The sequence below is a fragment of the Prinia subflava genome, chromosome 4, assembly GCF_021018805.1.
Source record: "Prinia subflava isolate CZ2003 ecotype Zambia chromosome 4, Cam_Psub_1.2, whole genome shotgun sequence".
Taxonomy (NCBI): domain Eukaryota; kingdom Metazoa; phylum Chordata; class Aves; order Passeriformes; family Cisticolidae; genus Prinia; species Prinia subflava.
In genome coordinates, this window is record NC_086250.1 from 68,189,285 (window position 1) to 68,214,272 (window position 24,988).

General features: G+C 41.2%; 1 protein-coding gene across 4 annotated transcripts in view; it reads right to left on the reverse strand.

The window, feature by feature from the left end:
- Nucleotides 1-24,988, reverse strand: part of CELF2 (CUGBP Elav-like family member 2) — a 376,801-nt gene that overhangs the window by 6,758 nt on the left and 345,055 nt on the right. For 2 of the 4 annotated variants that reach the window (XM_063397060.1, XM_063397062.1), the window contains 4 exons: nucleotides 15,275-15,406; nucleotides 8,486-8,665; nucleotides 5,516-5,659; nucleotides 596-767 (listed from right to left, as the gene is read on the reverse strand). In XM_063397060.1, coding sequence (XP_063253130.1) covers nucleotides 640-767; nucleotides 5,516-5,659; nucleotides 8,486-8,665; nucleotides 15,275-15,406 — 584 coding nt within the window. In that variant the 3' untranslated portion in view covers nucleotides 596-639. The remainder of the gene's footprint in view (nucleotides 1-595; nucleotides 768-5,515; nucleotides 5,660-8,485; nucleotides 8,666-15,274; nucleotides 15,407-24,988) is intronic. The other 2 variants (XM_063397061.1, XM_063397063.1) reach the window with 1 other exon arrangement.

The following is a 24,988-nucleotide window of genomic DNA, read 5'->3' on the forward strand; positions in this document are numbered from 1 at the left end:
CTCTAAATCTTTTTTACATTAATCCTTTCCAAAAAAACAAGAACTTAAAAAAAAATGAAATATAAAGACGACCAGTGTAAAATCAGACTAATATATAACAATACGTTGATTTGAACAGAAAAAAAAATCAGATCTTCTCAAAAAACAAGTTGATGTAGTGGAAAGACTTGTTTCAATTTTTTGTTGCAAAATAAGTGCTTCAACTGGCATGAGGCCATTTTGTTTAACCTATAAACTGCTGGTGCCACCCTGGTAAAATACGATCCATCCATAGAAAACAACTTTTATTGTGTGCTAATGGCACCAGGGTTCACAGAGTTAAATTGCACATTTTTTTTTTTGTGTCTGTGTGTGTGTGCTGTTTGGAATTTCAAGACGCTTATTTTTCTTTCAAAAAGGAGATAAATTATGCTGCAAAACAAAATACAGTAACACAACTCAGTAATTACTTGGCAAGGAAATGGGAGCCAAGTGTAGTAAGGACAAGTGGGGAGATGGAAGTGGTAACTGTAAAAATAACTGTCTCTTGGTGAAGGTTGGCTCTATGTTCTTTCTTAACCCCCCTGCAGAGGACAGGTTTGCTCATGGGACTTACCCTAAGAAAGCTAAAATAAGAGCAGTAAGCATCTGGGGTTAAGATCAGTAAGGTTTGCTGTCATTTTTGGAGCGTTTCAGCTGAACCTTCAAGCGTTTCATGCCAATCTGAAAGCCGTTCATAGCCTGGATAGCAGCTTGTGCAGAGACCGGATTGTCATAGCTAACAAAACCTGCGAGACACAGAACACAGGCGGGAGAGAAAGTCAACTCTAGGTTAGAACAAATGTCAGAAGGCATTTTGTTAGAATTTTATGATTGATATTTATTTGACATATTTACCTCGCTTTCAATTAGTTCTTTGATCGCATTACATATCCCATTTCCTGTCCCGTTTCCTTTTGCCTTCCTCTTTACCTTCATAATATTTCTTTACTAGCTGGGATGCAGTTGGCCAATTTTGGTGCAATGCAGTTTCCATTCTGTTATTTATCTACCTACCTTAGAGACTCAAGATACTTATTACTGTAACACTTTTCAGTGCAGTATCTACATACCTCCCAGTCTATTAGGAAGTGCTATTCAGGCCAGTCTGCAAAAGGGAAGCTGAAACAGCAAGCCTGGTTACAGAATCAACTCCCAAACTGCCTAAACCTAGTTTAGGTTTAACTCACACTTGGGTGTGAGTTCATGTGTGCCATGGAACACTCATCTCTTTGAGCTGTTTGGGCCTAGGACAGCTGCAATATTAATATTTTGTAATTTTACAGCTCCTTCCAGTTCAAGATCTCAGGGTACCTTAATGTTAGTTAATTCAGTCTCTTTGTCCCCAAAGGGGTACGCAAACATCAAAATTAAGCAGCATCATAAAGACAATGGTAGGGTTTGATGAGAACTCCAAGATCTGCTCCTTGCGTGTGAGCACTAACTAGGAGGATAATGTTTGCTTGGGTAATTCAGAATGGCTGGCCTGGCTCAGATTTCTTTTCCCTGGGAGACTGAAAATGTTCTATTCATAATATATTCAAATCTCCCTGATTCTGGAAGCTCAAAGTTCATTTTCATATCTGGGCCTCCCACTTGTAATTGCAAAGCTTTCCCAACTGCTGCTCTGCCTCTGCTCGGGCTAATTATTACTGTACTCAGCCTGCTGTTATGCATCTGCTTTGAAATGCTCCCTCTTCTTTCCACTTGAATTTGCCTTAACATATATCCCTTCACTCTCCTAAAGCTGGAATGCCACACACTTTGTCTTCACTCCTAACACCCAGGCTTCTCAGTGCCTCTCTTTCACCAACCAGCTTTATTCATTTGTGCTTAGTGTCTGTGTACTTCTTGGATTCATAACCTCTTTTACCATTACTTTAACCTATCCTTTTATGGCTTTTGCACTGCTGCCCCCTTCCAACTGCAGTCTGAGTGTTATTCACTTTCCCCACTGCATAAAATCCTCTCCCCTTATCAAAGTATCCTTGTCCAGCTCTCCTTCACAGATCATCCCTGTGGCTTCACCTTAAATCAACTTCACCAAACTACTTAGGTTAAGATTCTTCTCTGACAACTCAGGCTAACTTCTATTCCTTCTATTCAAAACCACCTCTCATTTAAATCTCTGCAGACCATCTCCTGGCCAAAGCCAGTATGCTCTAGCCATATTGTCCTGTGGTTGATTATTTGTTATCTCCTTAAGGGATAATAAATGTTCCTCCATATCTTCCTTGGTTTTAGCAACTTGCCACTTCCTTATTTTCTCCCTGAGATCATTCCCTCTTGAATTTATTGCCAAATCCTGAGGCGCTTCATCGCTCTCTCCGTCTCCTCCTTTCCCCTATTTGGTTCTAGAGATCATGTCTGTTCACATGACTCCAGTCATGATCTTAGCTCTATGTCCTGTGTCTCCTTCCACCAGCTCTAGGATTGCCACAGGGATAGAAAAGGGAACTAGCCTGAGTTGGGAGGCACTGTCCAGGCAGATGCTCCACAACTGAGCTATAGCTACTCCTACCTACCTTGACAATTCAGCATTTCCTTCACAGCTTTCCTGATCTTCAGTTTATTCCTTAAGTACACATTAGGGCTATGAACTTATCATCACTGTAGTTTCTTTCGTTCATACCTAGTTTTATCTACTTGGAAAGTAAGCAAGTGATCTAAACTAGTCACTTGGCTAGTCACAATCTGTGGATTGTGAATGAAGAGAAGGAAGCACACTGCTGGCATCAGCCCCTATCATTTAGTTGCTATTCTGATTCACAATTTGTCTCTTTACACAGAATGCAATACCTACATTAGCTTGTTACGATCTCATCTTCTTCCTTATTGAGAACCTTCATTTATTAAGCTTACTGAGGAATCTGGAATTCCTTCTCTTTATTTGTATTTTTCTGATTGCACCCATTCATGTTTCTTATTAATTCTCAAAGACCCTGTCATGACAACTCTGATTTTTGTTTTAGATTTTTGGGTATCTCTATAATCAGGATAAATAATTTTCAATCATTCAAGTAACAATTTTGTTGTAAGGCCGACTGCATTTCTGCACTGATGTAACTGGGTCCCCCCTACTCTGCTTTAGTTACATATTTAATTTTTCTTATTCTAAAGTTTGTGAAAGGCAAGAGATAAGCTTGAAGAGTGAAACCCTTTGTCTGCTTAATCAGAGCCCGTGGAGCCTGTGAGAACTCATGGAAAAGCACTTCCAGGTGCTGTCAGGACACTGTCCTGTCACCCTCATCACCATTTAATCCTTTGAGCATTCATTTTGGGTTGGACAAGAAAAGAAAATATGCCTAAGTCCTTTTTCTGCAAAGAAAAGGAACTTTTCGTTTTGTGAAGCAATTTTACATAAAGATTCATCACTGTCTATCACTCAGAATGGACCTTCCCATTTCTGCCAGTGGACAGACTTGCACAATCTTTACACCTTTTGGATGTTCAACCTGATCTCATCTGTAATTTGACTTCCTCCTCCTTTGGGCAGGAGATTGGAGACTCCAGAGTAGGAAGCCCTAAGCACGTGCAAACTATTACAATTACTATTACTATTATTACTACTATTACTGCTACAATTGACGAAAAGACCAAACCACAGCAACAAATAAAAAACCCAAACCCAAATTGTACCAAGTGCAATGACCACAATTCAGCAGAGAAATGGGTTCTTCAGTGGCACTATTCTCATAGTTTTTGGGTGGAAGGACAGAATAAAAAAAACCAAGTTTTTTGAAACACAAATATAGGACCAAAACAACAAACAGACTATTCTTGCAAATAAAGCTAAGGAGGTGCAGCCAGACTATGCCAGTACATTAAGCTAACAGGACTTAATTCTGGCTTTGCCTGTGATTTGCAGCATCACCAAATGGTCACCCAGTGAATCACTCAGCTTCATCTGCCACTTCTACATTTTGTTTTTAAAGCAGAGCTCCCTCTCTAGTGGCAGAGTATCTCAGATGCAAGACTGAGCAATGGAAATATCAGTGAAGGCTGCCTAAAACCAAAATGACAGAGGATTCCTCCATTTTCCCTTGAAGAAGATAACTTTGGTGCATCACTTTAAGTTAGGCAATTGTGTCCCACAAACCCAGAAAAATGTGTAAGAAGGTAATCAATGAGTAAAGGAAAATGCCCAAAAAGCAAGTGTGGGAAACGATCTGATGAACTGAGCCACCTGTCCAAACTAATTTACATTCTTGCAGCAGTCACCACAATTGCTGCACTTCGATTAACGTAGCTTGATTTGACATTTCATCAAGATTCCTGGAGACCTCAACAACGATTTTGTAACCCCAACATACTAACAGAACTGGCTCCAGATCAATGGGGAGTCCATTTCAATTCCACTTTTCAAATTTGCAAGTGCCTTGGGGACTGCTTTAACCCATTTTAGACACAGGCTATATTGGTCTAGATATGAGTGATTTTTTGTAAAGCCTAAAGAGGTGAATGCTTCAAAAATGAACTGAAAGACTGTGGGAAAATTCAGAATGAATATCACACTCTTTCTATGAGCTGAATCAACTGACTGTACTATCCAATCCTCTTTTGTCATATATACAGTTGCATTCCTTTACTCTGAGAAAGAATGGCAACTTTTAAGGAAATTCCAATATTTTATGTCTACCCCTATAAAACTCATGTTTAAGAGATTCCTTCCTCCTCCTAAATCCTCCTGTGTCTTGTATAAGAGCATAATTATTACACCCACACTCCAAAAGTTTACCACTCACATTGTCTGCTCCACTCCATCAAAGCACTGAACTGGTGCATCTCTGCTATTCCAGAGACATCAGCCCTCCTAATCAAGTCTAAAACTATTTTTATACCAACATACCATCTCATTCTCTGCTGTGATCCAATTTTCTGACAGCTCAAAGTATTCTCTGTAAAACTTGACACTGATCTTGTGAAGCCCTCTTCATCCCTGCCCTAAGGTAAGGGAGATGCCACCTTCCATAACACACTGGAACCCACCCACAACAGCTGGAGCTGCATATCTAGACATCAACTGTCTGCAAAATATTCTGAACTACTTGTACACACCATTCAGTCACTAATTGCAAAATCTTGTACTTAATTCAGAAGAAAGAAATTCCTGTAATGTAGAAGCAATGGGTTAAACACAGAGCTTTTTTTAAGTGGCTCAGCTATACAATAGAGAATAATTAGGTATCCATAAAAAGGCAATTTAATAGTATACTAAATGACATTTCCCCACATAGGGTGTAATTAGTTTCATGTACTTGACACATTCATGCGAGATGTCAGACTGGAAGATTATTATTGTTTTTTTCATATCCAATTTTTAGTTAGAAGTAGTTTGTCTGTGCATCTTCCTGCTCATTTGAGGATTAACAGTCCATTACTTTTGGAATGATTTTCCAGTATGACATTTCTAACACTGCTGTTAATTTTCTTTCCTGGCCCCTTTTCAGTATAATGCATGTGGCTTTTACTATTTGATTTATTAAATTTGACATACCAAAGCACTTGCTCAAATTGGTCTGTTTGTCAATGAAGACTTTAGCAGAGATAACATTTCCAAAAGGCATGAACATCTGCAGAATGTCCTGGTCTCCAAACTCCTGGGGGAGGTGGTAAATAAAGAGGTTTGCCCCTTCTGGACCTTTAGGAAAATAAAATAAATAAAAAAAAAGAAGTATGAAAACAGATATTACAAGTGCTACATTTAATCTGTTTTTCCATAATACTTACTGAAGCTGATGGTCAGAAAGCATTTCACTTTCCAACTCTGAAGGAACAAAAGCAAGTGGATCATCAAGGGAGCGCAGCTGAAATGCAGCTCTTTAGAGCATCCCATCTTGAAAAGTGTTTACTTTGAAAAGTGTTTATTTCATAACTCTACTAGAGAAGTAGTAATTTCATCCTCTAGGAATGAAAATCCTAGGAAATTCATCCTCTTTCTTCAATTTGCATGAGTGTCTTTCAGTATAATTAAGGTTAGCAAAACAAGTACAGAATGTATTGGCTCTCCCAATACCCCAAGAACTGCTCAAGGAGTCCTGCTGCTTCCAACACCTGCATGGGTTTGTCAGTTTAATTCCAGTTGCAGGAACTTATAAAAATGGAAGGAGGTGAGCTCAGATTTGAGTACCAGAGATTTAAACTCAAAGGGCAAGAAAATGGTGCAGATAGGAATAAAAATAATAATAATAATAAGCACACCTTGTGACTTAAAAGTCATTGAAGTCAGTGAGAAAAAGACATTCAGAATTAAATTTGTACTGACTCATTTCAAAATGAGCTTTTTTTAAAAATATAAATAGAAAGCTCTGTCTCTTGGCAGAAGCAAGTAAAGCAAGTCTTTTAAAGAAGTTCAAAATTATGCAGCTGGGTTGCAATTAAGTGGCTTTAGGCTCAGTTCAGTTTGCAAAGAAAGGTGTAAACTCAAAGGTGCTTTGAATATTTTTCTTACAGACAAGATATGAGATACATATTATTAAAGGTGTAGGTTGAAACATTCACCCTAGTCCTGAGAGCTTATTTTTTTGCCCTAGCTCAACAGCAACACACTGGAAACTAGGAATGGATGCCAGGAAGAGTGTGATATATGATGGAGCCAGATGTGGCCTCCCCATGCAGGCTCCAGCAGCGTAAGTGGTACACAAAGGGAACAAGCATTTCTGCTAAAAACACACCTAGAATAGCCTGATTACATATTCCCTTGCTTAATGGAACCTAAATGTGCCTCAGATGTGATGTCCTTGGTTTTCTGGAGAGGAAAGTGCTTATCAGATTTACAGAGTTCCTTCTGCCACAGAGCCAAGGAGCCTCACCTCTCCCACATTGAGAATCAGGCTGGCTGCTCTCTCTCAGCCTGAAGGAAAAGGTAGCAAAGCTTGCCCAAAAGCAGGAGATAAAGCAATTAGATTAAAAAAAAAAAAAAAAAGAGAGAGAGAGAGAGAGAGAAGAAAAATTTCTGGGGAGATGGGAAAAAAAAGATGAAAAAAACTTGTCACTTGTAACTTTTTTCTTCTTGGCACAAATAAACTATCATTCCCAGCAAATAATATTCTTTAAAATAGTAGGGGAAAAAATACTAAATAATATTTAAGAGCATATGAGGCAGTTCACTTTAAATGCTTTAGCATTTAATATTTATATAGCATATTTCTCTGGCACTTGTTTATCCTCAACCACTCCAGACTCTTCACAGTTCCATCAGAAATCATGGTAAGAGACAAAACATTGTTGTCGGTATTCAGTAGTGGAATTCATTCACTTGAACTTAACCACCTACTAACAGATACAAGATACATAACAAAAATACTGTGTTTTGAAAAGGATGCTGGCAACTCATAAAAATAAAAGATAAGCCTAAAGTTGATTTGAATGTTTTTGAACAGAAAAATATTACAATACTTAGAAAAAAATCAAGCTGTCCTTCACTATGTATCTTGCAATAACATCAAATAAACAATTTTTTTCTCATGTCAAGTAGTCTGTTGTCACTGACCAAAGGGCCTGAGGTGAAAGATAAATGCAGAAAAAAAAAAAAGGAAAAAAATATATAAAAAATTCCTTTTCATTTCAAACAATTCAAGCTTTTAGCAGCAAATGAAGGGAAGACTTCAGAGAAAATATACATTTTAACTCCAGTGTCCCTATACAATAACCAGCTGGGGGAATGCCAAATTTGTCTTCCTAGGAAACACATCCCACAATAGTACAAGATACTATTTCAACAGAGGATAAAAAAGATTTCTCTAAGGATATTATACTAGTTTTGTTTCCAAAGCTTATCCTTGGCAAGAACAGTGGTGACAACATAGATACAGTTTTAGAAAGCATGCAGTGTTTTCCTGTCTTTGTAGAATTATCTGGAAATTAGGACAGGAGAAAGCAATGAAAACAGAAACAACCTCCCTCAAAATGCCTGGGAAGTATGAAGGGGAACGGAAGATGGGAAAAGGGTAGCCTCATTTTCCTAAACACCTTGTAATTAGCATTCATTTATTCTTAGCAATAACTTCCTGAGGTTTATTTGCTGTTGGTGTGGGGAGAGGGGGGCAATCATTCACTTAGCTGCTTCCTCACAAGACCCACAATTAAGCAAAGAACCACTCAAAGTGAAAACGGATCTTGTCATCAGCTCAAAACCTTAATCAGATTAACTCCACTACGACAGAAAATGGAAACCAGAAGACAAAACCGCACCCACAGAGGGATGATTTTTGTTAGCGGCGCCTTTTTATATGGTAGTCGGTAAATGCTTTTATATAAGGCAGGGATGGGTGGCAAAGCACAACTTGAAGGACAGATGGCTGAAAAGTGAAACACATTAGAGGTTAAAGAAGGTGAGAGCGCTAAGTGTAAGAAAACTGCAGGAAGAAGAAATCACGGATTAGACTGCCCGAGGCCTTCTGTGAAGCCTCCAAGGAGGGAACAGGCAGTGCTGGGGCTGGGTTTGGCGGCGTGGGCTCTCACTTACCTTCCTTCTGGCTGCCCGCGGCGCTCTGCTGCTGCAGCAGGCTCTGGCTGTAGAGGGTGGGCAGCGCGGCGGCCGCGTACTGCTGGATTCCTGAGTAGGCCTGGGTGAGCGCGTCCATGGTGCCGGCCGTGCCGTTCGTCAGGCCCGTGGCGCCGAGTCCTCCGTTCAGGGCCGCCATACCTGAGAGCATTTGAGCAACTTTACAAAAAACCCAACAATAGAGAAAAGAAATTGCACTTGTTCATTAGTGCTTTCCGAAAGTCGTTGGTATTATACTGACACTGACAACGACAGCAGGGCATGCAGCTCGGCACTCCACCAAATGGGACTGAGGACAAGGAAACACGACTTTGGCATCAGGATCACTTCAGCACAAGGGTTGCACAGTCAAATGGACTCGCATGCAGCCTGCTACTGGCAAGTACTACAGCTCTGTGCTCCTGAGAGCCTCTCTGCTCATCCTCCTCGACACCTGTGCTTCTGCTGGGGGTGTCTGAGGCTGGCAGTGTGGGATCTATTTGACCTGTGTCCTTGTGAGAAAAGCAGTCTGTGAGGAAACCCACTCTCTCCAACCACGGTCTTCAGTAACAGGCTGTGACAACACCATATCAGAAGTGTTTTGCTTATACAGAGTAAGCAGAGAACCCTGATTAACTGCATTTTAAAACATGTCTTTTTCAACCTAAATGATTCTCTTATAACCCTCTGAACAGTTACAGGTTTTGTCCCTTAGGCTTGTGGTAGAAAGATGGACTGCGATGCTCTTTGCTTTACAACCTCCTCCTCTAGTTCCTGCAGTCACTCCACAAGGGATGAACAGCACAAACCCAAAGTGACTAAAAACATGTCATCCAGACCAGGCATCTTTCAAGAAGAAACAAAACCATTCATTTCTAGCAATGTTTTTCTTCACAAGGGAAGCAGAGTCACTTTTTTTTTAACTTCCAGCAATTCTATCCTGATAGGTAACAGAGTAATTTAACTGGGATGGCTGCTAAAGAGGAAATTTCAGATGGGATTGCTAGCTGTGCAGAAAATGACATCCCTCATCCATGCAAACAGTGTGGGCTGCATAAGGAGTTGTACTACTCTGATTTCATGGTGGACAAATTCCTGAGCTACAGCTTCCCTTCTTTGCTTCTATTGCTCAGCATGGCTCCTAAATGAGTTATGTTGAAGTTAACAGTGCTAGCACCGTCTTTCAGAAATTCCAGAAAACGTAAATTTGCTGTTGGAAGTTGAAGGCATGGCAGGGTTCAGAGCCCTGCTCATCTTCCACATGCCCAACCTGAGCCCAACTGTCAGGACTGAGAGCCAGGGTGTGTTTTCTGCACAATTAGCTATCCCAGCTCCCTAGTTTCTAGACGAACAGCTCAGGAACTACTTTAAGGGCTTAACAGACCCACAGAAGTTCAGAAGATCAGTCACCCGAAAAATGGGGGGGAGGCACCCAGAATCACCAGCAATCATTTCTTAGACATTGTGTAATGTTTTGATAGGAAAATGGTGAAGATGTGACTGGTCGAGTCATATTAAGACCCTGAAGTGAGGAATAGTAAAGAGCAGGAAAGGGCTTAATTTCAGAGCAATAATAAGGGTTGGTATGTAAATTGGGGAAAAGAGGGGAAATTAGGCAGATGATACTTTATGGTAAATTAATAATTAAATCTGTTTGACTGGGAAATAATCTTCCAGGAAGATGGCAGAAACCTTATCACATATAATTTAGATACAGGAAGAATACTGCAGGGAATTATCCATCATTGACAGAGGAGGATAAAGATGCTGACCCCAGTATCCTTCTGCTCTTATGTAGATTTGAAAAGCATATTCCTATGAGTCTCCAATAATCAGGACAATTGCTCAAGTGGCACCTTCTTGGCTCCACCAGAGTCTGTGCCAATTAAGAGAATTGTACTGCATAAATTATACCTTTTGATCTTACTATAATTTGTGTGACTAAACACTTGGCAGAGATGTGATATTCTTAGCCTTTCCTTAATAAAATGTCTCACTTTGAAGACTTCTCTTTCCCCTCCACCCCACTTCAGAGCATTGCTGTACCCTGATGGGACGTACTGTCTGCCCCTGCTTTGAATAAAAACTGCTGTCAGAGCTCAACAGACTGGGTATTTCTTGTATAATGGTTCCAGTTATAAAACTGTACTGGGTTTGGGTGGTAGTGGGGGGATGAAGGGAAGCTGCTGGAAGCCTCCCCTATGTCCTGCAGAGCCAGTGCCAGATGGCTCCAAGAAGGAGCCACCACTGGCCAAGTGACAGAGGTGACACCTTTGAGGTAACACGGCAAAGGAGAAAAAATCTCTGTGCAATGGTAACTGCAGCCAGAGAAGAGAGGAGTGAGAATGTGTGGGAGAAACAGTTCTTCAAGGTCAGTGGAGAAGGAGGGGCAGGAGGTGCTCCAGGCACTGGAGCTGAGGCTCCCCTGCAGCCCCTGGTGCAGCCCACGGTGAGGCAGCTGTGCCCTGCAGGACCTGGGGGTCCATGGGGAGCAGAGATCCACCTGCAGACGATGAAGGAGCCCACACCAGAGCAGGGGATGCCCAAAGGAGGCTGTGACCCCGTGGGAAGGCAGTGCTTCTGGCAGGACCTGTGGAGAGATGATTGCACTGGAGAAGGTTTGCTGTCAATACTTGTGACCCCGTTGGGGACCCACTCTGGAGCAGCCTGTTCCTGAAGGGAAATGCCATGGAACAGACCCACACTGGAGCAATTTGTGGAGTGCTGCAGCCTGTGGAAAGGGACCCACATTGCAGGAGCAGGTGAAGAACTCTCTCCTATGGGAGGGACCCCATACTGGGGCAGAGGAGCAGTGTGAGGAGTCCAACCCTGAGGAGGAAGGAGCTGCAGGAACAATGTGTGATGAACTGACTGCAACCCCCATTCCCTGTCCTCCTGCACCACAGAGGACAGTAGGTAGAGAATTCAGGAACACAGTTAAGCCTGGGAGGAAAGCAGGAGTGGGGAGAAAGTGTTTTTAAGATTTGGGTTAGTTTCTCATTACTCTACTCTGTTTTGATTGTTAATAAATTAAACTAATTTCCTCAAGTCAGGAGTGTTCTGCCTATGATGGAAGCTGGTTAAGTGATCTCTCCCTGCCCTTATCTCAGCTCACAAATTTTCTGTTATATTTTCTCTCCCCTGCCCAGTTCAGGAGGGGTAGTGATAGAGTGGCATTCAAAATATTATAACAATAATAATAACAAAACTATTATCAATAATAATTTTTATAATAAATTACATTTAATACACAATGTATTAATATATTAAATATTAGTAGTAATAATAATTTGATCCTGAGGTTGAATGTTTGCTCTGATGTTTTGTACTTAGGTTTGTGTCACTGCCTGCATGAGTGTACACACAGGGCTGGTAAAGTAAAGGCTCCTGATAAAGCAGCTTGTATCTCTCCTTTTATTAGAGTGTTGAAATAACTTGATAACAGAGGTAGCGTTAAGATACCGTGTTATCTTTCATGAGTCATTGGCCTATTAGTTAAACATGCTTTGTGCTGCAGTGGGCAGCATCCTCCCCCTCCTTTCCCCTGGAATCAATAGCACCTTCCCACCCAGAGGTTCCAGGTCAGCCATCAGACACCCCAGCCCACAGCACTGCTCCTGGGAAGGGCACAGCTCCTGCTGCCACAGCCCACGTGTGGCACACACCTCCCTCCTGGGCAAAACAGAGCTGCAGAAAGCGCCCAACACCTTTTCTGTTCTTACATTTTTATGAAATCTGCAAGGCCCAGCCGCTGTTACACATCTCTGCCATCTCTTTATTATCTCTACCAATGCACCTCAGTCACACACTGAACCCTGGTCCCTTCCTCCCTTCTGTGAAATAACCTTTTGGAGCCTCTCATCTGTGGCCTTCTACTTTTCTGAGTTTCTCTACATAATACAAAAGCAACAAAGCTTGGCAAGTCCAAAGGTCTCTCAAAGTGCTTTTCAAGCACCTTCAAATCTGTCATGAATAGTTTTATCTCTGTTTTGCAGATGTAAATAAGGGGGCAAAAAGGCTAAGTGACTGCCCTGGGGTCACACACAAATACTGTGTCATAGCTGTCCAGTATCCTGAAAGTATCCTTTCTTAATTGCAAAGAATCTCTTCCTCCCTCTTTTGTAATTTTTCCTCATAATTCATAATTCTTTTTATTACTTAGAATTCTTAAATTTACCTGCTCAAAGCCTAATCTCTTGCCATTCAAAGTTTTAGGTGTTTCAAGAATAATCGAGGGAAGACCCACACTTAGGTACAACTGCTGCCAAAACCTTGGAGACACTTAAACTTACCATACTCCACTTTATTTAAGGCCTCCAGACATGTTTTTAAAATGCTTCTCTCTACAATTACAGCACTATCAGCCTCCACTGCACAGCTTTTTTTCACAGACCCAGACAGGACTGAGAAAACAGATAAAAGTCTTCTAGTGAGCTCAGTGTGGAAGACATTCTCAGTGTGATTCTCAGGGCAGGATATGGCTTAGGCAGACCACCATCCTTCCAAACTTCTGCATAGATCAGTGCCCAAGCCCAGTGCCACTCTCTGATTAATTTTTGGGTTAAGCTCTGCTTGATTTGTGCTTTAGATTTTCTAATTCCCCAACCAGAAGCACGTCACTCAGTTCCCAATTTGCTGCACTGTTACTTCAGGAATGTCCATGGCCAGTGAATATTTTTCATGGCCCTGCTTATGGCAGTGGTATATGCCATGCCACTGTGGAACATCAGACTTACTGAACATGATGTTTCCCAAAGTCAATCTCCCAGGTGGGTTTGAGTGTGAATGACTGAGTCAGACATGGTCACCAGGAAAAGCCCCAAATTTTCATTAAAATAGACAGGGGAGGTTATTGCAATTTGAGCAATGCTTCACTATCATCAGCATCATAAGTACCAGGAAGTGATAATTAAATTCCCTTTTGAGGGTAACAGTGCCCTAATGCTGAGCTGTGAAGCAGTTTCCCCTCTTTAGCTCTCTCTCATGTATGCATATACGTAGACAGACATACCCACATACATTTTGTAAGCACTTTACACAGATCCATAAAAACATCCATGAAGAAGATTTGGGACTGCAGTCACTGTCAGTACAAGTCCATGGAAGCAATGGTGACTTAAAACAAACTGAAATTTGGTACCAGCTTGTGAATACATCATTAATACTTCGAATGACACATGCAGATAAATTTGCACACACATCATCTCAGAATATTTGCTGAGAAAACGTAAACTCTTTGCTTGCTGCCTAGCAAGGAGTGCTAAAAGGAGTGCAAGAGAAGGATTCCCACACAATGAGCTCACAGAATTCACTCCTGCTCATTTTTGATGAAGGGGGTACATTATGTTGGAGTGCTCCAGTGTGCCTGGGTTCTTAGTACTTGCAGAGGGGAAGGAGTGAGATGTCATATTTTCCTCTTGATATTGTGATTTTTTATACACCAAGTGAAGCACAATGACTGTTAATCAGAAAGGACATTTAAAGGTTTCTTACTCATGACAGGGTAGATCTCTCACGACAAGAGAGTAGAGGAGGTAAGTTAGCTTTCAATGCATGCCATTTCCAGTGGCTTTCTTTGACTCTAATGGACTAAGAAGGAAGGAAACTAACATTTGCCATTTTGGGACCTAATACTCATTTTTCTTAAGTTGTCTTTGAGCTGTATTTACAAAGAAAATACCAAGAAAATATTTACAAAGTTCTGTGTGAAGTGCACATGTCCTTGCCAGAAGCAAGTCCTGTTTTACACGAGACCCCATGCAACCATTCAACATTGCTACATGGACATCCATAAGCCCCCTTCCTTCCCAGCTCCCAACAATACCAACCAGAGATCACAGAACAAAAAGATTGGGTGAGCAGCCAAGTAACAGTGACAGAAAGGACATCATGCAGAGCATCAGAGTGAGCAAGAGATACTGAGGAGGACATCCATTCCTGAGGGTACATTATGATGGGTCATGGACTGGCAATGACCAAATAGATTCCTTGCATTGCAAAAGGAAATGCAAGGAGCAACAGCAGCTAAAGAAAAAAAAAAGAGGGAGGGGGGAAAAATGCAGCTGGGCAAATCTCTTCCATTACAGGCAAAGGTGAAGTCATCATAGCAGAAACAATAATTTTAAAAATCCTTCTTCTTCAAGAAAATCTAAGAACAAAGAAGAATGTTCTAACAACTACTGGCATCTACTTAGCTGGAGATGCCAGGGTTTGTTAAGATGTCACGGGATAGGTGTGTGTGCTCTGGCATTACAGGTGACTGACTGCATGTTCTCCTATACTTGCCAATTAAAAGCCAAAGACTTGCCTTCATTTTTAAAGCATGTTGCTCTAAAGTCAATTAGGTAATTCTCACAGATGTTTTAAAGGACAGTCTCTGTGGCAAACACTTTTCTTAGCACCACATTTCTAAGTGATGTTTTGTACATTGGGGTGATACACGTGTTGTCAGACTCCCTCAATGAAAAAGGAGCCTCTCCTATAACCTAGAAAACCCAAATCCCCAGTGACAATTCTTTTACTTTCTGTATGCACTGCAAGAAGAGGAGTCTTTACGCAGGGACACAAGGAAATTCACTTTGCAGAACAAACTGTGTGAAACTAAAAGACTCCAGAGAACTACATACGTAGTAGTAGTAGTAGTATGGAACTGAATCAGCTTGACCCCCTTATTTGGTGTAGAGATTAAAAATCATATTATCACTTTACAATGGATAGTTTTTGTGGCATGGTAATTGGGGAAGGCTGTCCACCACAGCAATAAATACTCACTGTTTACGGTACCTGCTAGTGCATTAATATTATTCAGTCCAACAGTGGCTCCAGCCAGTCCTTGGAGAGTACCCAGAGAAGTCAAAGAATTCATGGCCGCACCAGCTGTGGAATTAGCAGTTGATGCAGCCACTGAAAGGAAAAAAAAAGCAAAGCAAAATTAAGGCAACTAAGTTTATTTAATTTGTTTATTTAATTTGATCACAGAACAGCTTACAACCACACACAGGAGCACAACAGGGCTACTTGCAAGGAGGAGGGAAAAAGAAAATGAGACCAACAAGACCAATCTTGTTCAAGACATAGACAGCGTGAATGTCCATGGGAAGTGTTGATGAGTCTAGAACTGCAAATACTAGATCACAAAATTCAGCACTGTGCTATTATTTGCAAATATAATACCAAACCAGTATGTGTGGGATCACATACTCATTTTCAGATACATTTTCTCAGGATTTTGTCAATCAACCTAGCAATCCAGGTTGATCAGCTAACCAGGCTTTTAGGATTTTGCCACACTTCAAAGTCCATCATTAAACAAACAAGAATTACTCAGTAATTTTGTCATATAACAGATCACTGTTCTGGGCTCCAAATGTTCTCGGAGTGAATTTAATTTTTCTAAGTGAAGACACTATTCTCTAGGACATTGTATGAACTTCATTTAAAGACCTAAAGATTAGAATAAGAAGAATGATCAGGGAAATACAAAATGTAACTACAGTCCATTTTGGTGCAGGCTTTTATCCTGGCCTTTGTACATAGACAGTCATGTATATGCACCCCTGTGATACTGTATGTATTCCCAAAAGCTCTGCCAGAGGGGAAAAGGTGGAAAAAATGTCCTTGATGCTACAATGTCAAGGGAATGATGAAGGTGGGTGAGATGAATACACCTAAATTATGTGTTTAGGGAGAGAAAGACTCACTCTCATAAGAAAGTGATAAAAAGTAATCATCTGGGAAATGTTGGGTGAACTAGAAATACCTGTCTGTCTCACAGAAGGGCCTTGAATAATGAGTGCAGATTAAACACTTAACTCACAGGTAGGTAAAGGTATACCAGATGAATCACACTTCTAAAAGCTGCAGAAGCAATTAAGTTTTTAGTCCATCTCCTGAGCCCTATTTTTGTGTATCAGTCATAAAGACTTCCTTTTTTTTTCTGTTATAAAGTTGCATTATCTTAGGAAAAATGAACATTAAAAGTCAGAGTTTTGTTAATGATGTACTGGAGGCACATCATGTCTACAACCAGGCTTTTTTTGCTCCTATTCATTACCTAGCTATGAAATAGTTAATACCACTTTTATTTGATGCTTTTTTGGGCTGTCAAACACATCACATTACTCAGTGAACCCTCAAGAAAGTGAAGTCTCTAGAGCTGACAGGATCCAGTAAGGAAAGTAGAAGGTAACTTTTTCACTCTGTGGGTAAACCTTGAAGCTCTAACCTACAAATAACCTGCCTTTGCAACATGAAGACCCACCAAAGACAAGTTTTCACACTCTTGGGGCCTCAAAGTACAAAGAATATTCTTGCTGTGGGGCAAGAGAGATTTCTAGACTCTGTTATGCAGTCCTTGTCTCAGCATCTGCGATGTCAACACGAATAATTTTATATGTTGCAAACAGAAGCAGCTTTGATTATTCAATCTGTCCCCACAAAGCAATAAGAATCCAATAATGTCTTTGATTAAAAAAGTAATTAAAAAACAAGTTTAAAAAATCCCCTTTTTTCAGATAATGGGGCACCAACAGAGAAGAGAGGGAAAAAACAAAGTGAATTCCCTGGACTAACACCGGTCTGTGTTTCTGTCAATGTTCATTAGCAAATAATTTAAATTAAGTATATAAAACTCAAATCTGAAGGATCTGATTAGTTCTGACTGGACTAAATTCCATCCATTTTCTGTTTTAGAGGATTATTACCATTTTCTCTTGAGGAAACACATATAGTTAAGAAATGAGAGAAATGGGGACTAGGAAAGTGCCTGTAAATTACATTAAAGCTGGGGGCAAATAGCTCCCATGAACAAGAGCCATATGCTTATGTATTGTCAACACATCTGTTGGAGAAGGCAAAAAAATTCTGTTTAAAACCTTCCCTCTTGTGCAGCCCACAGAGAATTATGGGGGCTCTGCTCAAACATATGCTCCAGGGATGGTCAGTATCTGGGGCCAACATCTCTTTTCTTCTTTTTTTGGTATTAAGTTTCTCTATTCCATCAGGCAAATAACGAGCAGGTGCCTCAGTGCTTCTCCCACCTGAAGCTGCAATGCAGATTATCTAGTTTGCCTGAATAAAGACGTGGCACATACTCACTGTGCAATATTGGTTGAAGCCCTAAAGCACCTCAGGAATGAGTGTTATGTTGTGGTGGTATTTCTTCTGCTTAGCAGTGATCTGCCTCACAGATGCAGTGGGAAAATGCTCTTTCCTCTTTGGCTTAACACTTCTATGAGAAGAAAGAAACTGAACACATTTCAGTTTCCACCATCTTATTGAACAGGGGACGAATAGAAACAGAGGGAACTCCTTTTTTAGGGTGTTTGGAGAGATCAAGCAACCTCTGCATGAGGCTTCCTGAGAGACCCCACACTAATTAATTGAGACCTGCATGTATGGAATAAAGACGATGACAGTGATGAGCTAAAATATTACCATAAAAGGGCTATAAAAGGTCTAAAGTATTAACAGTGGTGAAAATTTCCAACAAAATGCTGTATAAAACCAACAGATGAAGCAATGGCATGCCCCGTTCCCCAGAAATCTAAAGGAAGATGAAACAAAAGTTAAAAGGTCCTACAAGACAGGTGTGAAGGCTTAGACCAGCTGAAAGTTTTTACTTTGTGTGCTCCCAGATGAAATCCATCTAGAGACAAGGACTATGCTTCTCCTGTCCTTTGCCATTTTCTAGTTCCTTTCAACTAAGAAATTGTAACATATATTAAACTGAAGGGAAAGAAGAAAAATCACATGCCTTCTGGTAACTGCAAATGACTGCACTACTTTGGGGGAACCTGTATAACTCTCCTGTGTCAGCAAAACTCTTGGGCCCCACAAATGCTCAGCGTGCTGGCAAAGGAAGAATAATTCACTGTCAGAACACTTTCTATATTTATGTCTTTTAGTTGTCCAGAAGACAAAAATAGATTGGTTACCTACATAATTTATAAATTGGGTTTTACCAGGTTCCTCTGACACCAAAGAAATAAAAAAAAAATTCACAGCTCCCTCCAGCCTCCACACCAGAACATTCATGGAATGTGCTGAGTTGGAAGGGACCCACAAGGATCATTAAGCCCAACTCCTGGCCATGCACAGGACACTCCAAGAGTCACACCCTGTGCCTGAGAGTGTTGTCCAAACACTTCTTGAACTCTGTCAGGCTCATTTCTGTGACCACTGCCCTGGGGAGCCTGGTCCAGTGCCCAACCACCCTCACCAAAAGGTGAAAAACTTTTTTCTGATATCTCACCTAACCCTTCCCTGGCACAGCTTCAGGGCATTCCCTTGGCTCCTGTCACTGGTCACCCCAGAGAGGTGCCTGCCCCTCCTCTTATTGTGCTTCCTCCATTTAACCAATGAAATTTTTGCAATCAGCTTCAAGCTTCAGGCCAAGAAACTTGGCCTTTTGTTCTTTGACAGAGCTCTTTTTGATACAGAGAACACTTTTTTATTTGGAGTGGTTGCTCTACATAATACAGATATTTGTGTTTAACTAGTAATGCTGCACTCATGGAGATTTTTAAGGCTGGAAGGAGTTGGCATTGTCAAATGTTCTCAAAACATTCCCTTCTGCCTATAAATGGTTAAAATCCCTTCAGGGTCAGTGTTTTTTGGGTTTTTTAACAGAAATATGAACCAGGAATGAGCCATTTCTCTTTAAAATTTTAATTTACATAACACTTCAACACCATTCCTAAAAACTATGCCAACCTCGAAAGACAACAGCTATTAGCATAGAAACTTTTGGCCATTCTTTTGGCTAGCTTATGTCAATAGAGTCATAATGATTTACATCATCTGGATTTGCCTCAGCTGTAAAACTAGATCCAGGATAACAGCATCTAGGAAAGGCAATGATGTGTAAATATTTCTTTGGCTTTGCTACACACACTGTGAATGGAATTAATTTCCCCACCTTTGGCAGTCTCGTTGTTAGTTTAAGCTAGTCTAGTCAAAACTAGACTGTTCCTGAGATTTACAGACCTCCAATTCAGACACCTTATCTTTAGATTTCTCTTTCAGGTTGGGCTGCATTGCCCTAAAGAGCACACGGATGAGCTCAGCTACCAGATGCTACTGGTGCCTTTCCCAGTTTTCCCTCAAACTTCTTGGGGTGCCCTGGATAAAGCAACTGCTATGATTTTTGTTGCAAGACTTTCTGCTTTTTCACAGCTGCTGCCTGTCTCTTAGAAAGCTGCATCTTGGAAGCACAGGCACATTTTTGTCATGCCTATTTACCTCCTACACCTCAGGCCAAGGAGTGCCCTTGGTAGAATTTCTTGCTATACTGAAACCACAGACCTGTGCTTGTCTGTAGTACAGCCCTGGGCAAATCCCACCCCTCTCATGCCTCAGGCCAATTGATAAAGTGAATCATAGAATCAGAGATTGGTTTGAATTGGAAGGCATCTTTAGAGATGGGCAATGAGTGATCTTCAACAAGAACAGGTTGCTCAAAACCCCATCCAACCTGACTGTGACTGTGTCCAGGAATGGGGCATTTACCACCTCTCTGGACAAGCTGTGCCAGTGTCTCACCACCCTCATAATAAAAATTTTCTTCCTTGTATCTAGTCTAATTCTACCCTCTTTTAGTTTAAAAGCATTGCCCCTTGCCCTATTTCTACAGACCCTGCTAAAAGGTTTGTCCTGGTCTTCCATGCAGGCCCACTTTAAGTACTGAAAGGCTGCAATAAAAGTCTCCCTGGAGCTTTCTCCAGGCTGAACAACCCCAACTCCCTCAGCCTTTCCTCACAGGAGATGTGATCCATCTCTCTGATCACCTTCAGGAATCCTTTTTCCACTGTGGAGGTCAGGGTATAGGAAGGCTGCTGAAGACAAAGAACTAAATAACCCATTCCCTGACTGTTGCACTGAAGGAAAGAACCTATTCCAGTCCCACATGTGCCACTATGTTTTAGCAGAGAAATGGTTTGCAGTGTGTAGTCAGGCTCATTCTTTCCTTAATTTTTTGGTAAATGTCTTAGTGAAAAAAAAAATAAAAATCCAATGACTTCTCAGGAAAGTCCTATACCACAAAAAAAAATCCCAGAGCTCTTGGAAACTCCCTGCCATATGTGCTAACTGGGCACTATTTATGGGCAGTGTAAACTGTGCCCTTCTCCATTCCTCTCCCCCTTGTCCTGTTCCCTTTCCTCCTCTTCCAACACGGGCATCCTGTCTGAAAATGATATACAAACTTCAAGTCTTGGAGTAAGATACTAAGCACATGAGGTGTTATAAACATTTTAAGTGACGTTTCTTATTGGAAACATTATTTTGGTTTAGGGCAGGACTAGTGGAGAGAATTGGTGAAGAAAAGCAAGGGCAGCTTCAGCTCTTTGTGGGCATGGGGAGTTGCTCTACACCCTGCCAACCCCATCCATGTGAAGAGCAGCTCTAATGTTTCTGGAGCAGAACCAGATTTCTGGTGCTGCAGGGCTTCATGCAGCTCCAAGACTGGCTTAACTATGCTGGGATTTTCCACACAGAGATCCACAATAGTAACTTTCCTTTACCAGATTTCCTTTAGGCAGCCCTTGGTTATACTCCACAACTGCCTGTCCCTACGAATGCATGGCACAACAGGAAACTCAGTGTTTAGTCTGGTATCAGCTACTTGCTTATCACCTCTCACCTGTGAACCACAGCTTTGCTCCTATTGGTTTACTTAATGGAGAGTTTAAATAACTCAGTGTTCAAAGTACTCCTTTTGCTCCAGTTAAGACGATGTAGTAGCGCACCAGGGATCAATACTGCCCACGAATTTTAGGTTCAGCATCTCTGTGACTAAGCATGAGACACTGCAGAGAAAAGGTTCTGTTTTGGGAGACACTCCTGGCAGATCTGTATTGGCAGTTGTCTAAGTCCAGAATCCTCTTTTTTGTACTGAATTTGGGTGTATTTCTGATTTTCTGCTGCCTTCCTAAGCTCACTGACTCCAAGGGCCAGATAAAATGGATCTGACACTGGTGCTGACTGCCATTCAGAGGAATCCAGATGGGCAGAACTGGCAAACAGGAACCTTATGAAATTTAACAAGGATAGATGCAAAGTCCTGCACCTGGGGAGGAATAATCCCTTTCAATAACACAGCTGGGGATGACTGAGCTGGGGACAAGCTTTGCTGAAAAGGACCTGTGAGGGTCTTGTGGGAGGTGACCATGAGCCAGCAGCATGAACTGGCAGCAAAGAAATCAAACAGCATCCTGGACTGTGGAAGAGGAGCCAGGAGATCCAGGTTTCCTCTTTACTCAGTGCTTGTTGTACCACATCTAAATGTTACATGCAGATTTGGGCTCCTCGTTGCAAGGAGAACATCGATCAGGTGGAGGGAGCTCAGTGGAAGGTCAGCAAGTTGGTCAGGGGCTCCAGCACTCAGGCTATAATGAGCTGGACTTGTTCAGGCTGGAGAAGACATGGCTCCAGGAGAACCTAAAGCACCCTCACAGTTCTTAAAAGGAGGTCATCCACTAGATAGATGGGACATGGAGGGAAGAGGAGCAGTACACTGAAACAAGGGAGGTTCCGTTCAGATATAATGAAAAACATCTGTACTGTGAGGATTGTCAAGCACAGAACAGATTACCCAGATTGCCCCATCCACGTCCTTGGAGGCTTTTAAGACTTGTTTGGATCAAGCCCTAAGCAACCTGATCTCACACGAGCAGGGAGTTGGGGCACAAACACCCCGAACGACCTTCCAACCTCAATTATTCTATGGGAATCAGAGCAGCGTAGGGAAAAAGTAGAAAATGTCAGCTCATACTAAGGCAGAATGAAAGAAGGCTGAAGCATGAAGATGTGTTGAAAACTGAACAGTAGAACCAGTTTCTGTTCTGTCTACAGAACAGAAAAAACAGGTCTGTTTACAGAAACGGAGGCTGACATTGAATATGCCACTTAACTCTCATCTGTGGTTTTGATTCTAGGCTGTCACAACTCCACTGTGTGGGCGAGGTTTCTAGGGCCCAATCTACATCTAACAAAAGAAGTTCTGACCTTGGATCTTTCCTTGAGGTTTTTGATTCCTCTTAGATTCAGCAATGTGCAACAGAAAATAAAATCACAGTAGAAGAATGTAAAGAAAGGATATAAGAAATCATACAAAGAGAGTAAAGGCCATTAAAAAAAAATATTTCTAACAGCTCCTCAGTCAGTGACAGAAAAAAAATTTAAGAGTTTATAAGAGAATTACAAGGACAAAGAATGAGAAATATTAAACCCAAAGTAGAAATCTCTAATCTAAGCCAGATGAATTTAAAATCTTTGTTTAGTACACAAAATCTCTTGGGTAAACAAAATGTGCCTTTGTCCCTTGCTTAGTCCGAGAGGGACAATAAAGCTAAGAGACAACACTGGATTTAAGGATAATCAGATTAAGGCTACACTCCCTGTTTTCTTTCTAATCTTTAGTTGCAATAACCAATGATGTTTGGATGTGTCTTGAAAACTGTATGTAAACACGAGGAACCTGCTGGCCTGACCGAAAGACTAAAGACATTGGACAAAGTTAGACACGGTCTGTGCAAAGCTTCCAACTCTGGTTTATGTTATCTTAGTTTTGTGGTGGTCCTCTCTTAAACAGAGAAGGGCACCCAGCTGTAGGAGACTCTTACGTAGATGGGAGTCTGGACACTAACCCAGAGTTAGGAGGGATTCTGCACAGGTCTGATCTTAAGGTCAATTGATTAAGGTGTGTTATCTTTATGTAACACTAACACCAGCTGGTTGTTTTGAAGAGATGGAGGCCACAGAGTTTTCTCCTAAACACACAAATGAAATGTCTCATGGAAAAGGGGAATGATTCAAATATAGTAATGCTGGGGGTTATGAAATGAGGATTATAAACACAGTGTGGGGGAGAAGTGGGCAAGTCAATCATGGTGCCCATGTGACATTGCTCTCAGGAATTTGCAGTGGTGTTTCTGGATGAAATGAGCACCTTCTACGGGCTCTGACTGCAGAAGGAACATTTTAAAGGGGAAGAATAATTAAGCAATGACAGAGGCATCATCATTATTAGATAATCACAACCCAGGGGCATTAGCAAACGTTGAGTGTCTCTAATCCCATGGGGTCTAATTATTCTGTGATAATAACCACACCTCCAAGTTTTAATTTATTCTTGTGGAGAATCTGGAGAGGGAGGGGGAGAAACAGGGGCATTTTAATATTTTTCCTAAAAGAAGATGCAGTTGGCCTTTCACTAGGGCTCATCAGTATTCTAATCTAACTAGGATATGTGATTGGCATTAAATTGTCTGCCCTTTACAGTGATCTCCAGCCAATCTGAGTATTCACCCTTGCACAAACTGCTGGTCTCGCTGTTGCTAACAGCACCAGCAGGCCCTGGTTCTATTTCTCGGGGCAGATTTTGGCAAAGGTGAGGCAGATTTTCCTGGTCTGGAGAGGTGTATTTTCCACAAGGTCCTCTGACAAACACATTGCCATTGGTATAGAGAAAGAAGTAAAAACTTTCACATTTTCTGATATCTCGGAAGTGCTGTCTGACATGTCAAAAAGGAAGACTCTAGGAAGTTTAAGTGCTCTGCTTGTGCTTGGATAGGATAAAATTAAAGTGACAGATACACTCTAGGGAAAGAGCACCAGAAAAGCAAGAGAGCAAGAAAGAGTCAGGGGAAACAAGAATGACAATATAGAAAGACATATACTACTATCACAGCCTTTCTCCTGTAAGTCAGTGCCCCTCTGCCTCTTCATTACTCACAGGTGAACTGTGCCCATGAAAGACTGTCCATTTCTTCTCAAGGAACAGGGAAAGAGAAGCAGCAGTGAGCAAAGGAGGAAGGGAGAACGCCTTCCACTCAACATCTGGTCTCTTTTTTGTATCTGTGTGCATGCATGTGCAAATGGCAGCAAGCATGACAGAGAGGGAGAGGGAGAGGAGAGGAAGGAATCTTTCCCAATGGCGATCCTTCTGCTCTGGCTTTCTGAAAACAGGTTTATATTTTATGAAGTCCTTTGTGAACACTGACTTATACAAGAACAAAAAAAAAAACCCAAGAAAACATAAAGAGATGAACCTATTCATTCAAACTCTTTGTAAATTCAGAAGCCAATTTTTCAACAATGGGAGAATAACTTTAGGCTCATAAATCCATACTATTCAGCACTGCATGGGTTTTTGAGAGCTAAGAAAGCTTGGGAGAACTGTAAATCATTTTAATCATTTGTTTGTGTTAACACCTAACTTGACATTTATGATTGTCATGAAATAACAGCGTCTACACCATGGACCTTCCACAGCAGTGCAAAGAAGAAGGAGAAAACAGAGAATGCAAAGGCATCACAGGTATGGCAGACAAACTTATTAATTGGTTATTTTTGTAGTTTTCTAGTCCTCTGTTCCATAGTTTTCCTCCAAACCTATCTATCTAGCAGAAGGAATATTAACAAACAAGGGTTTATTGACTGGGCATGTCTTTGTGAATCTAGGCTGGTTTTGTGAATCTTTGTGTT